Raw genomic sequence first — 15943 nt, 5'->3', positions numbered from 1 at the left:
TTTAATATTTGAGCTTTCTGAAACCTTAAATCAATAAAAATAGCTGACACTTTTATATCACTTATTATGGAGTGCATTGTTTAAAAATGTTACTTATATTAACTCATTTAATATAGTGATCCTATGAGGTGAGTGTTATTATTTTGTCCCCATTTTACAGAGGAGGACACTGAGGCACAGAGAATTTAAATAATTTGTTCAGAGTGGTGAAGTAAGATTCCCAGCCTAGACACTGGTTCCAAGGCTATGCTTACACATCGCAGTATACTGCCTCTCACCAGAAGAGGTGTTTCCCGTAAGAGTTTAGTTTCTTCTAAGGAGCTTGGAAAAGATACAGTGTTTTTTGAGAGCAGTGGCTTTTATTTACTTCTCTGATGACCTAATTCATGTTTATATAATTTTTCTGAGAGGAGCTAATAAATTAATAAAAAAAAGATCATGTCATGCTAGTGCCAAATGCATTCTCGCTGTTAACTCTTGTATAGGCTTTTTTCCCATTATAATCAGAAAATGATGAGAAATACGATGTTAAAATGAAGATGGACCTAGAAACTCAACTAAGAGGTCACAATGCTCTGTTATTTTTAGAATTTTCTTCTATCTGAATATCTTTTGGGAAAAAGATAAAACTCTTTTTTTAAAAAATGAAATTTATGAGATTGTGCTCAGATTTTTAATGCTAAGAAACACTCTTAGCTTTTTCTACACATATTGAGTACTCAGATGGTCTACAGCGTCTCATACTGGTCTACAGTAACTGTAGCAAAGACTGCTCTGCTTGGATGACTCAGAATATTAAGTGAAACTCGTGAAAACTCACCAACTTTTTGTCTATTCAACCAGACTTTTAAAGGACAAGTATTGCATATTTAATCTTAACGTTTTCATAACAAGAGATTTGGGGCTTTTAGAAAAGTACTTGTTATATTTGTTTTAGAAATGTGTTTTACTGGGATTAAGTGTCAAGAAGAAATGGTTATTACTGAACTGTATAATTCCCTTTTAAATAAAGACAATTCTGTACATTAATTTTTAGTATCTTTAAATATAGGATAGTGAAGTTTTTATTACTGACAAAAAGACTGATAATTCAGAGGTTTTCTGGAATCCAACACCAGACATTAAGCAGTGGAGATTAATAAGGCACACTGTGAAATTTGAAGAGCAGGGAGATTTTGAATCAGAGAAGTAAGTATACCATTTTTTAGTTAACTTCATGAGAACCCAAAGAGTTGTTTTTTTTTTTTTAATCCCTCAACAGTGTGATCGCTTTTTTCTATTTGAATTCAGCAAAGTAGTTTACTATTTGTGGGATGTTGCAGGATTTTTGTTTCGGTGTATGTGAATATCAAATAATTACAATACAAATCATGCTGCTCTTCGGCTCTAAATTAAAACTTCTGTTTTTTTCCTTTCTCTTCTTATCTGCTCCAGGACCTATTTTTAAAAAAAAAACAACTTTTTTTTGCTTGCATAAAATTATGGGACTAGGTCTTTTCTTTCAGTCCAGTGGTTAACACTCCTCGCTCCCAGAGCAAGGGGCACAGGTTCAATCCCTGATCAGGGAACTAAAAAGACAGAACAATATGGGACTAATGATTCTTGGTTTTTATCCGGCAGCAGTTTTCTAACCCGGGTTAGGCATGTGAAATTCTAGGTGGAGGGAGCAGTACAAAATCTACTTTTGTTTTATTTTCTAAAATACAAAAATTACAGCACTGGATGTGCAGCTTCTAGAGGACTTATATTAGTTGGGGACTAATTAAGGCCATGATTTCTGTTCTTAAATCATGAAATTCTTGCTCGATCTCATATACTTTACAGGAGTGGGTTGCCATTCCCTTCTTCAGGGGATCTTCCAAACCCAGGGATTGAACCCAGGTCTCCTCCATTGCAGGCAGTTTCTTTACTCTCTGAGCCACTAGGGAAGTACATCAAAAATATTGTATACATATTGCTCATTTGTATTCTTCTATTCCTTTCTTTGTGTTAGGAGAAGGGGGCTGCTGTATAAAAGACAGTCTACTAGGTACTTTATATACATTATGCAGTTGAGTTCTCAGTACGAGTTTCTGCACACACATCATTCTCATGAGAATTCAAGTCTACATGCCCTTTCCTTCTATACTCTAAAACTGGGTTTGTCATGTTCTAAAAATTCTGTGTCAGGGACAGTCTGGTGGTTAAGACTTTACCTTCCAGTGCAGAGGGAGTGGGTTTGATCCCTGGTCAGAGAACTAAGGTCCCACATGCCTCATGGCCCCAAAAATAAATAAGTAAATAAAGCAGAAGCAGTACTGTAACAAATTCAATAACAACTTAAAAAAATTTTTCACATTAAAGAAAAAATTCTCTTTTACTGTAACCACATGATGCTCTCCATCAAGAGTGAAACTTTGCCAAGGCATACGACTATTTTTAAGACATGAATATACTTTAACATATTTTAGACAAGTAACTGTAAGTTCCCCAGCCAAGAGGTGGCAAATCTAGGATTATCTGATTCTGTAACCTTTATTCTTTCAGTCCCAACATACTGTCTTGCCAGATGGGTAGAATATAGATATATTTTTATGTATCTAATATAAAACTAAACTTTAGTAGGGAAAATATTTTACTTCTAATAGAAAAGTAGTCTTTTCTGTTAAATCAGTGATTCTCAACACTGGCTGCACATTAAAATAACTTGGGAAACATTACAAAAACAATACTTGGGCCCACTCCCATAGATTCTGATTTTTTAAATTCCCTGACAAATCCTGCATCCAAGGTTGAGAAACATGACATTACACTTTTGTATCTTTGAGGCCCATGGATCTTAATCAGCATGTGCAGGAGTCATTTGGGGAGCTTGTTAAAAATGTAGATTATTGAGCCTTCACCAGAGTTCTGTCATCATGGGTCAGCACCATTCATTTCCATATATTTAAGAACTCATGTAATAAATTTCTCTTGGCAAGAAAAAAAATTGGTCTCCACTGTCTTGCTGTATTTAAGGCATTACTTTTTATATCTTGACTTGTTTCTAAGCATCTGAGCTTTAGCTTTGTCAAAGCCAAAAACCCACATGGGCATCATTTCCTCTCAAGGGGACTCAAACCTACTCCATGTAGATTTGATTTTCTGTTGTTTTCTCAATGTTATTTTTGCACATAAATTAGACTCTGGCAGCGGGTAACTCGAGCCATAAATGCCAAAGACCAAACAGAAGCTACTCAAGAAAAGTATGTTTTAGAAGAAGCTCAAAGACAAGCTGCCAGAGAGCGGAAAACAAAAAATGAAGAGTGGACTTGCAAGTTATTTGAACTTGACTCACTTACAGGAGAATGGCATTACAAGTTTGCAGAGTAAGTAATTAAAAAGTATGTTACAAATAATATCTCATAGTTTTTTGCCTTCATTTCTAGATTTTTTATTGTTAGTATGAATAGTTTTTAAATTAAGCGATACATACACACATGCACACACACACAAAGTATGAGATTTTACCCTTGATGTTCATTATAAATTTGACTCTGTGATAATAGTTAGCCTATAAAATAAGCTGAGGATCAGAAGATTAGATATGACAGATCTTAGTTTTATGGCTAAGTTTATCATTACCATTGAAAATCTAACCATAGAAAGTTTCTGAAAAAGTTTTTGAGTGTTTTGCTTAGTCATTAAGCAAATGGTGTTTTTTTCGTTTATGTAGTACTCGACCATGGGACCCACTTAATGATATGATACAGTATGAAAAAGATGGTGTTATCCAGACCAAAGTGAGACATCGCACTCCAATGGTATGTACTAAAAAAGTCACTAGACGGCCAGTCCTGGAGGAACAGCCTCCCTTAGTTCTCCCGCCCTTCCTTTGCTTCTTTGTCTTAATAAATAGTTCTGGATTTCCACATGTAAAAGAATGAAGTTGGATCCCCTACCTCAAGCCATATGCAAAAACTAACTCTGAATGGATTCACAACCTAAAATAAGAGCTAAAATTATAAAACTCTTAGAAGAAAAAAGGAGTAAATCTTTATAATCTTTTATTTGTCCCTATATTCTTTTTTATTGTTAATATGAATAGTTTTTAAATTAAGCAATACATACACACACACACAGACAATGACATTAAAGGCATGAGGAACAACAAGAAAAAGTAGATAACATTGAACTTCATCAAAATACTTTTGTGTATCAAAGGATATTATCAAAGTGAAAGACAACAGAGAATATTTGCAATAATTGATCTCATAGGAGTTTAATACCTAGGGTATATATAGAACTCCTTACTTAACCAAAAACAAACATTCCAAGTAGAAAATGAACAAAGGACTTGAATAGACATTTCTCCAAAGAAGATAGACAGATGTCCAACAAACATGAAAAGATGCTCAGCATCGTTAGTCGTACGGGAAATGCAAATCAAAACTAGAAGGAGGTTGGGTACTACTACACACCTACTAGAATGATAATTTTAAAAATACAAAATACGTGTTGAGAGGATGTGGAGAAATATAAAGTGGTGTAGCTGCTTGGAGCATGAGTTGGTGGTTCTTCAAAAAACATAACAGAATTGCTGTCTAAGCCAGCAGTTCTACTGAAGAAGAATCGAGAACAGAGTCAGACACACGCTTGCACATCAGCGTTCACTGTGGCATTATTCTCAAGAGCCAAAGGCAGAAACAATTCAAGCGTCCATCAGCAGACGGACAAGCAAAATGTGGTGTATGTTTACAACAGGATGTTGTTCAGCCATTTTAAAAGGCATGAAGTTCCGTTACATGCTGCATCATGAATTAACTTTGAAAATAACATGCTAAGTGAAATAAATGAAACACAAAAGGATTGATACTGTTTGGTTGTACTTAACATAAGATATCTAATGAGCAAATTCATAGAAAGATTAGAGGTTACTAAGGACTGAAGGGAGGAGAGAATAGGGAGTTACTGCTTAATTGTCACAGTTTCTCTTTGGAATAATGAATGTGTTTTGGAAGTAGTGGTATTGGTTGCAAAATATTATGAATGCACTTAATACAACTGAATTATATACCTAAAATGGTTAAAATGGCAAAAAAAAAATTTTATGTGTGTGTGTATATAGGTGTGTGTATACATATATACATATTATCACAATTTAGAATTTTTTTTAAATTTTAAATTTTGTTTCTTCCTTTAACAACACTATCATATAGTGACATATAAGGCATCTATATTTCCTAGCAGTAGAGTTTACTGATCACATTAAATCTTTGTCTACTGAGAGGTAGATTACTGACTCCCTGTCTCATTTTAAATAACTTCTTACCAGGCCATATCAATCTCCTTATCTTTGCATCAGGCCATGTCAGTCTCTTGAACTACTATTTGACCTACTTCTCTAGGAGTGTGGATTTGGATTCTAAATGTTACAAAATTTTAGGTTTCCATGATTTAAAGTATGAGGGCACAGTGTAGGCTGAATCTAGAACCTGGCTTGTTATTTATTCTCTGTAATAAAATTATACAAATTTCAATTTGAAGCCTTTGAGTAAGATTTGCAAAATTATTTCAAGGCATAGTTAACTGGGGATAATTCCTATTTAGAACAGTAAACAGATAAGAATAAAGACTTAAGACCATTGATTCTATGTTTTCTAAGCATATAAATTACCTTGCCCTTCTATTTCTAATTTCTTCTCTTGCGTTTTTTATTCTAAGGAAAATTTAGTCCTAATTGATGGTTAAATACACTTCTGAATTTTGTACATTTACTCAGATATTTACAGTAAGTTTTAATTATGCTCTGCATGACAATAATATTTCCATTTATTGTAAGATGCTTTCTACATTATCCAGGTATTATTAAAACTTTTAGGTAAATAATTTTATTGGAAACCCAACATCATTCGGTGAGAATGTTTGTAATGTTAGAAACAGGTATGATCTTAAAGTAGCACTGTTAAATTAACATTCAACTAGAGGTACTAACATGGGCTTCCCAGGCGGCGCTAGTGGTAAAGAGGCTGCCTGCCAATGCAGGAGACGTGGGTTGAGTCCTCTGTGGGTTGGGAAGGTCCCTGGAGTAGGAAATGGCAATGCACTTCTGATTACCAGATGTACTAACTGTGCAGTTAGAAAAGTAGGGCATCTGTATTCATATTTGTGTGTGCATAAAAATACCTCTTGAAAGATCCACAGACTAATAGCATTGAGTATCTTTTTAGTGAGGGAGAAACTGGGTGTATATGAATCAACAGTGGGGAGGAAACCACTTCACTATATATTTTCTTACACTCTTTAATGTTTGTGCCAAATATTTCCTATTAACATTTCAAATACTTTGAATAAGTGTATCACATCTTGTTAAGTTTTAATTAGACTGTTTCATATTTGTTTTTATTTCTAAGTATTGTGCCCATGAACAGTTTTGACAGTTGTACAACATTGATCTTTAGTTACAAAATTCAGCACAAATTCACGTAATAACCTGATTTTCTGTTTTTAGGTGAGTGTCCCCAAAATGAAACATAAGCCAGCCAGGCAACAGAAGAAAGTGGCAAAAGGCTATTCCTCTCCGGAGCCTGATGTCCAGGACTCATCTGGGAGTGAAGGTGAAAGTACTTCCTGCAGATTGCTGATTATAAAGAGTCTGAAGTTTAAAAGGATATTACTGTACTGTGATACATGAAAATGGTTTTTCATATTAACTCAAGAAGATCTGTAAAGTTTGGTAGGGATAGGGATGATGTGCAAGAAAAGCTTTTTTAGATGATAGATAAATTTTAAAACCAGGCCACAAGGTAAAGTCGTAGAAAGGAAAAAAGGGGAAGCATGCAAATCAAGAACCACACAGTAGAAGTAGCTCCTGTGCCTTGTTAGCATCTGGAAAATTGTTGATGGTTTCCTAGATTCAGCACAGGCTGAATTTCTTGAGTTTTGGGTTCAGTTCCATGCTTCAGAAGTTTTTCATTCTCATAGTAAATTACTGTGGTGTTTAGAAATCACAGACAAGTAGAGATATAACTATATCAAAATTATGAACTAAATTAACTAGTGTACCATTTCTAAGTCACATAATTTACAAGCTGTCTTGAACTACACTGAGACGTAATCAAAGATTAAGGTAATGTCTGAGACATTATGAGAAAATAAAGTTTTTTAAAAGCCATAGTCTTTACTAAGCTTACACTAAGCTGGGGAACTCAGTTTTACAGAGATAATACTAGAGATGAAGAAATGGTAAATGCTAAGAAATCAATAAATAACAAATAGTAGAGTTTAAAGGAAAGGGAGCTGAATTCAGTTTGAGGAAAGGTTCTTAGAGGAAAGGAACCCTCATGAATTAATAGAGTTTTTAATGGATTATAGTAATCTAGGCTTGAGGGATGCAGGTGAGTGGACAAGATAAAAGAGGAGTAAAATGAATAAAGTTTTTCTAAAAGCAGGAGTCACATGGTACCATTGTGCTCAAAAGGAGAATATTGTTTGTGCTGTTGTTCCCATTTCACAGTAAAGGAAACTGAGGCACAGGTTAACCTGCCCAAGGTCATATACCCTGCAAGGCAGTGTGTGTGTGTTATATATGCAGATATTCTGGCTCCTTAATTCATTGTCTTATCCACTCCACTGTATTGCCTGCAATGTATCAGTAGCTAACATGGCCAAACTGGAGGTTTAAACACACATTACTACAACCATGTAAGTTTGAGTAGTATTATTATCCCAAGTTTACAAATGAGATAGCCGAGACCTGGAGAGAGATTAAGATCTGAACAAAAGTGGAAAGGAAGAAATGGATACAAGAAGGGGTTAAAAAAATACCATACACTTTGTTGGTTGACAATAAAAATTTGTAGAAGAGATACTAAAACCAACAGAAAAGTTTTAAAATTTAGATGACTAAGGGAATAAAGATAACATTAACAATTAATTTTAAAAAACTGAAAAGGGAGCCCAAAAAGCTGACTTCTCCATATGTATACAAGTAGGCAAGAGATAGAAGAGTAATACCTCCCCCAAATTAATATATGTATTTTTAAAGAAATATTTTTGTCCATTTTAATTGACTAAAAAATAAAACTCATTTAACCCAAAATTTAACTACTTTATGGTTACTTTTAATATATCTGAAGTGTTCTAGTTTTGAAATATGATTGAAACTTCAAAAATCCCAAGTATTAGGAGTAGTATGTTAGTCTCTAAACCATAAAAATAATGTCTAGGAAAATTTTTATTACATGAGAATCATTAATCTGAAATGTAAATTGTTTATAATTAAATATTTCCACTATTTTCACTGTGTTTATTTTCAATGTCTTTTTAGCTCAATCAGTAAAACCAAGTTCAAGAAGAAAGAAAGGGATAGAACTGGGAGACATTCAAACTTCAATTGAATCTATTAAACAAACACAGGAAGAAATTAAAAGGTAATCTATACTGACAGTGACTATTCATTTGAGTCTAGAGGAGTTAAAAATCCTGTTACGTAGGAAGTCATATGCAGACTTTACACTTTTATAACATTGCTAAGCTAAACTAGAACCCTGGCTTCTAACATCGATTACGGAAACAGGAAATTCCTTTGGCAGTAACGTACTGGGGGAGAGAGGGAGGTTGTTTTGTCTCATCTGCGAGGCTAGAATTGGAATGTCATCTGACTGCTGTAGCATACTAGGAATGTAGCTGAGTTAAATGTGGATGTGGGATGGTTTTTGAGAAAGTCAAGGCTTCCACAGTTCTTTGTACATGGCTATTTTTAATTGGAATACACCAATTGTTGAAATATTGAAATACTTTGATAACAGTGGGTGAGACCTTTTGAGTGTTCCCTTTGCATTTCCCCACACTCACCTCCCCATGATCCAGCACCGAAAGGTCATAACCCCTGGGGCAGTTCCTTGTAAGGGAAGGTTCCTATCCTGCTCTATCACTCAGGCCAGCACAAGTTCAGATTGGTTATATCCCATTGCTGTAACAGACGTTAAAATTTTTTATATTAGCCAACCTGCTTTTGTGTATTCAGCACTGAGTGCTAGCTGTTCTGGAGGATTTTTTCAAAGATATTTATTCTCTTCTTGGTGATTTTACAGCTTATATTTCGTTGCTGTTTTCAGCCTCATCTCCTGCCATTCCTCTACACTGACCCTGTGCTCTGGTCCTGTGAAACTTCCCACATCTCCAGAATATAGTGTGCCCTTTCATATAGGGGCTTCCCTGGTGGTTCAGACGGTAAAGAAGCTTCCTGCAGTGCAGGAGACCTGGGTTTGATCCCCGAGTTGGGAAGATCCCCTGAAGAAGGGAATGGCAACCCACTCTGGTATTCTTGCCTGGAGAATTCCATGGACAGAGGAACCTTGTGGGCTACAGTCCATGGGGTTGCTAAGAGTTGGACATGACTGAGTGAATTAACACTTTTGTCTTTGGATCTTTACCCACGGTGAATCCACTTTTTAAACTGCCCTACCCTTCAAGAAAATCCCTGTTTATCCTTCAGAATACAATTCAAATGCTAACCTTTTGGTAACATTTCTGATCACTATCCTCTGCGCCCCCAGAGTTTCTAACTCTCCCACTTGGCTTGTGTGGTTCCCAGGAGTCTTTCCGAGTGCTTACTGTACTACAGACTTGTGCTAACCGGGTGTCTGTTCACCTTCTCCCACTCCACCCAACCGGACTGTGAGCTCTTCTAGAGCAGGGAGCATGTCTTCTGCACCTTGGTATCATCAGTCCTTAGATAAAGTGATCACATTTCCTAATTTAATTATATTTATAAATTAATGAGCCTGCTTGTTCATTTTGCCTCCTTTCTTCTTCTATACTGGGAAAACACTTTAAAAGAAGTCATAAAAAGAAAACAACTTCACTAATCAGCTTGTTTTAGGCAAAGTATTTAGAGTTGCATGAGGATAATGTAAGCTTGTATTGTGACTAAATTAACATTTTATTTTTGTTAGCATATGAAATGCTTACAGAGCATTCTTCAAGTTAGAAATATCATAAAATTTGTTTTTTTCCTGATAAATAAAGGATTTTTCTCCATCTCTACCTTTGTCTCCCTAAAAAAAAAGATAAAAGAACCTTAGTGGACCAACTGAGAGGCAATATTTTAAAGTCTGCAAACTTTAAAAATTATGCTTGACATGCTTAGTCACTCAGTCATGTCCAACTCTTTGTAATCCTTTGCACTGTAGCCCACCTGGCTCCTCTGTCCATGGGATTTCCCACCCGAGAATACTGGGATGGGTTGCCATTTCCTTCTCCAGGACATCTTCCCGACCCAGGGATCAAACCTGCATCTCCCGTGTCTCCTGCATTGCAGACACACTTTTTACCCACTGAGTCATCAGGGAAGCCATGCTTAACACAGAGCATTAAGTCATACATTTGGTGCAGTGTGCAGTACAGATTCAGGCAAAACCTGCTAGTGATTCCACATAGCATAGTCAGCTCCCTGTTCAGGGGGTGGTAACTGTTTGAACTTTATACAGTTGAATTTTATACAGTTGAATTATGTGGCCATATAGCAAATTGTGATTTCTCTGCTATCATTTTTCATAAATAATTATTACATTTATTGTTGCTTATTTTTGTAGAAATATTATGGCTCTTCGAAATCATTTAATTTCAAGCACACCTGCCACGGATTATTTTCTTCAACAAAAAGACTACATCATCATTTTTCTTCTGATTTTGCTTCAAGTGATAATAAACTTCATGTTTAAGTAGAAGTCCTTTACAATTGAGTTAATGAACTGGAATGATCAGATTTGGCCTGGGACCAATGTTGAAGTTGGTTTGGTCTTTACTAAAACATCACAATATTTCTAAAACTGAAAACCTTAGAAATAAATGTAGAAGTGTTGACTTTTCATACCTTTATCCTTAACCTGAAACAAGAGCTATTCTATTTGATTATTAAAGTGAACTGTGTGTTAAGTGCCAGAACGTTTCTAGCTTTTGTCAGAATGTGTCTACATGTGAGTATAATAAATCCACATGTATACACAATTGTGTCTTATATATACCTTACAGTAATCTTTGTAGTCTATGGTATGTTCATGTAATGAAATATATAGCATTAATGTCAGTCATAACAAAAATGCTATCAATCTTATATATGTAACAATCTATTTTCTTCATAAAACAGGCACAAAACTTTTGTCAGTAAGGAATTACAGATGGGAAATAATGGGATAATAAACATAAATAGTCCAACACACCGTACTGTTAAAAAAAAATCATTTCCAAAGTATTCAGCTCACCTGTCTTCTTACAAACAGAAAACAAACAAAAAAAATGTGGTCAAATTGAGACAAAGTGGCAAATTGCTTTTTTCAAAAGTTTACACAAGATTTTTTTAACCCCTAGAATTTAATATTTATAGATACAAGTATAAATATATATATGTGTATATCAACAGCAGAAAACTGGTATGCAGCTACTTGGATCTATCGATTCTATCTTTCTTATTGTACCTATATAATACCCACTTAAGCACTTGCTGGAAAAAAGTGTGGTCAAACTTGATTGCTGTCCTTTTTTCTTATTTTTTTAAACTCAGTTGGTCCAGTAACATAGGCTAAATTCTAGAGATGTTTGTAGGGCATATAAAATGCTGATAATCATGATTTTTCATTATGAAAACCTTTCTTTAGTTTTCATTTAGATTCTGGTGTGTTCAGTGAAACAGTAGAATAGGAAAAAATACACACATATATATATATATATATATATATATAACCAATATTTTACTTCAAAAGCCAAATAAGAGAAGAGTGATAAGACACTTAGTGTGGTGGTAATTATGCATTTTAAAATTGGTTTCTTTAAAATGTGCAATAAGTTGAGCATCTGAGAAGAGCATCAAGTTCTGAAGTTTAATTCTCTGTTCTCCTCTGCTCTCAGTAACTGCAGTCTGTGGCAAAACCACAGTTCCTCAAGGTTCCTTTTGTTCAGGCTCAGGCAAACATTTTCCCTAAATTTTTTTTCAGTTTAATATTTTTACTTTATGTATCTTAGAATTCCAAAAGTAGATTTTGAAATGAAAATGAAGGTCAGAGAGGAAATAATTGCCCTGGCTACATTTGCCCTTGACTAAGAAGAGACCGTGAGACACGAGTAAAGTAATAATCAAATGTTTATGCCATGATAAGTATACAATAAAGGAATGATTACTAAATTACTGAGAACTGGAAATGGTAGGAAGAGCCTGCTTTGTTCTTCCTGACCAATAGAGTGATCTTTAGTCTCCTTAGGTTTGATGAGGAGCCATTTCTCATGCATTTTTGGCAAAACAATAATTGTGAAAATGTTTTTTAAATAGATTATACATAAATAAGATATACCTATACCCAATATAAGCATAGGTATGACTACGCTAGAACAGGTGGGGTTTTTGTTTGTATTTCATACTTGTTGATATCATTTTTGTACTCACTGTTACCAATATTATGCTCAACTACCTATTCATTAATATATATTTTGTAAATATTGTACAACTTGATCCTTTTTTATGGCTTAAATTAGAATTAATTTATATACATTGATTGGCTAATCGCAAAAATAATTTCATCTTTAAACCCTGAAAACTGAAGTTTTTTTGTTGGTAACTCCCTTTTGGGGCTTTAGGCTTGTCTACTTGTATGATACTCTCATTTGGTCTTAGTGTTTTATTTGTATGGTTATCCTCTAAGACTAGAGAGGGAGTTGTTTTCTTTATTTTTAAAACTTTCTTGTTAGGGTAAATGTTATGGGTTCTTATTATCCCAGGAGTCAAAAACTATTTCATGAGAAAGAGCAGGGTTACTCATGCTGTTTCTTATACACTAAAAGCATGTGTCTAATAGTCTTACACTTTTATATGAGTTCCTTTCTGTGAACTGAACGCAAAACTCAGGAGTTGGTGGCTTAGTTTTACATCGGTTCTTGCACTAGGCTTAGTATATGAATCCTTTAGAACACATAATGAACTTTGTATTTCGCCATATATGTAATTGACTTTGAATGTTTTCCACCTGAGATTAATCTTCCTTCACACATGGACTCATAAAAATTATGATTTACAGTTCCCAGTTACCTGAGACTGTCATGATGGTTTCTAGGATTTAAGGCCTATAACCAGTTTTTTTTCTTTTTTTCATTTGATCAAAAATTTTATTTTTTCACTGGAAAATTTAAATAAGTAATAGTTATTGACGTGCATTTTTGTTTTAGTTATTAAATATACTATGCCTTCAGTTATCTACCATTTAATGAGATGTAGCTGGCCTAAGAAAAGACAATAAATAGGGTGTGTGATATAAGCAAGTTTCAGCGGTAGATATTTCATTTGTATTTCATATCACTACTTTTTTTGTATTACTTATAAAGGTACAGTGTAATTTTTGTTACCATTCCATTGAAAAAGTTGGCCTTGTAAAATACAACTCTGATTTAGTATTCACGCTTTTGTGCCTTTAAGAAAATAATTTTGTCATTTTTGTGTTACAGAACTGTAATAGGATTCAAAGTGTTTATAGGCTTAATTGTCATAAAAGGGTCATTTCTCTGTGTCACTTTATTTCCTTTTATATAGCTATAGTATATTTAAACAGTAATGCTGTACTTTTATAAGGGTTTGTCCATTTACCCATCTCAAATATATTCTTCACTTTCAGACATCACTGAAGTAGACTTGTCAAATTATTCTGAGTATTGTTAAACAGTGCCTTTTTGATGGAATTCCTGTTTTAGGGTGTCAGCTTGTGCCATATATACACAAAATTATGTGGAGAAGGCAGTTTTACCTTTTTTGAAGAATATCTTGGTCAAATATTTTAAGAAAACAAATATATAAAATTCCATTTTTTCCAGTGTTTTCGCATTTCTAGTGAACAGTGAATATATTTGGGGTTTTTTTGTTTGACATACAGTGATAAATGACATTTGATGAGCCATACATGACGCTGAAGATTATTTTGAATTATGTTAAATGCACAGAAATATTAAAATTAGCATTTATACCAAATTTTCCAATTTGAACCATAGCTGAGAGGGGAGGAATCCCACACAGATCACTAAGTTTACATTTGAACTTCTATCTTATTTGACTATGTGGAAAAAGAGATTCTTTAACCTGTATAACTTGCCACTGTTATGTAATTTGGTTTTATTTTGTTTACCTATAGTGTGAATTTAGTATATTTAATTTACTTTTTGTTACTCTTAACATGCTGTTTGTTTTGTTACAGTTTTAATTGAAGATGGACTGTTAAAACTGTATAGGACCAGTGTCTCCTTAATGTGATTAACATATTTAGAAGAGCCACAAGAAACCCATGACAAAATGAATGTGAATATACTTTCTAAAATATTTAGAAAATTTTCTTTCTGAATTTATCATGAAAAATTATTTGAGAATTAAAATAATAAATTTAAAGAAAAAAATGCCATGAAATATTTGAACTGATGAGCCACACAACTTCAGTTGTAATTTTTTACTTTTTAGCATGTTAACTATATATCTAAGTTAAATATCCTGTTTAATGATCATTTATAAATTCAAACACTGGTCAGTTTTGTAAAACAGAATAAAAGTATGTTATCTGCAGTGTAAGTACAGCACACTGTCAATTTCTTTTCCTTAAGGTGCATAGTATATGTACAGATAGTCATAGGCAACTGTTTTGTAATGTATTACATTTCTAATCTGTTACTCCTAACCTATTATAAATGTTTGCAGAGACAAAAGAACTGAATTTTTCTAATAATCTGTAAAATGATGCTAACTTCAAGTAGGCATTCTAAATAAAATTTTTAAAAAGAGCAAACTGATCAAATGACTTTGATTATAACATGGTGACAAAATTACTTAGTATTAAGTTTTTAGTTAAGTCATTTGGGGGGTAGTTGTGCAGGATGGTGAAGGGATCTAACAGCTAGAGTCTCTAATGTATGCTTTACATGATGTTTTACATTCATTCTTCATGAATACCCATAACCTTCAAATAAGTGGAATTTAGATTTGAGAGATGAAGAGGCTCAGAGAAGTTAAATAATTCTGAAAGCTACATACTAATAGTGATAGCAAGCCCAAGTTTGAATCCATGTCTGGCTTCAATGTCCATTCTCTTTCCACTGTACACTTAAATAGAACTCTGATAGAAGCACTTTACTTTTAAATGTTTGTAATAATCCATTGCTCAAATCAAGTAGCCCCTTTGTGATGGATAAGGAAAAAAACCTTGCTATCCTTCAGTTAAGTCGCTCAGTCGTGTCCGACTCTTTGCGACCCCATGAATTGCAGCACGCCAGGCCTCCCTGTCCATCACCAACTCCTGGAGTCCACCCAAACCCATGTCCATTGAGTTGGTGATGCCATCCAACCATCTCATCCTCTGTCATCCCCTTTTCCTGCCTTCAATCTTTCCCAGAATCAGGGTCTTTTCAAATGAGTCATCTCTTTGCATCATGTGGCCAAAGTATTGGAGTTTCAGCTTCAACATCAGTCCTTCAAATGAACACCCAGGACTGATCTCCTTTACGATGGACTGATTGGATCTCCTTGCAGTCCAAGGGGCTCTCAAGAGTCTTCTCCAATGCTGCAATTCAAAAGCATCAATTTTTCGGTGCTCAGCTTTCTTTACAGTCCAACTCACATGCATACATGACTACTGGAAAAACCATAGCTTTGACTAGACGGACCTTTGTTGGCAAAGTAATGTCTCTGCTTTTTAATATGCTGTCTAGGTTGGTCATAACTTTCCTTCTAAGGAGTAAGAGTCTTTTAATTTCACGGCTGCAATCACCACCTGCAGTCATTTTGGAGCCCCCCAAAGTAAAGTCAGCCACTGTTTCCACTGTTTCCCCATCTATTTGTCATGAAGTGATGGGACTGGATGCCATGATCTTTGTTTTCTGAATGTTGAGCTTTAAGCCAACTTTTTCACTCTCCTCTTTTGCTTTCATCAAGAGGCTCTTTAGTTCCTCTTCACTTTCTGCC

General features: G+C 34.5%; 1 protein-coding gene across 8 annotated transcripts in view; it reads left to right on the top strand.

Moving 5' to 3' along the window:
- OSBPL8 (oxysterol binding protein like 8) overlaps positions 1-14771 on the top strand; it is a 162423-nt gene extending 147652 nt beyond the window's left edge. For all 8 annotated transcript variants that reach the window (XM_020886126.2, XM_070454232.1, XM_070454231.1 and 5 more), the window contains 6 exons: positions 1052-1188; positions 3162-3347; positions 3695-3782; positions 6470-6575; positions 8288-8390; positions 10557-14771. In XM_020886126.2, coding sequence (XP_020741785.1) covers positions 1052-1188; positions 3162-3347; positions 3695-3782; positions 6470-6575; positions 8288-8390; positions 10557-10689 — 753 coding nt within the window. In that variant the 3' untranslated portion in view covers positions 10690-14771. The remainder of the gene's footprint in view (positions 1-1051; positions 1189-3161; positions 3348-3694; positions 3783-6469; positions 6576-8287; positions 8391-10556) is intronic.
- Positions 14772-15943: the final 1172 nt, after the last annotated feature.

Source organism: Odocoileus virginianus, chromosome 24 (genome assembly GCF_023699985.2).
Source record: "Odocoileus virginianus isolate 20LAN1187 ecotype Illinois chromosome 24, Ovbor_1.2, whole genome shotgun sequence".
NCBI classification, from domain to species: Eukaryota; Metazoa; Chordata; class Mammalia; order Artiodactyla; family Cervidae; genus Odocoileus; species Odocoileus virginianus.
The sequence above is the reverse complement of the archived record's forward strand: the minus strand, read 5'-3'. Positions and strand labels throughout refer to the sequence as shown.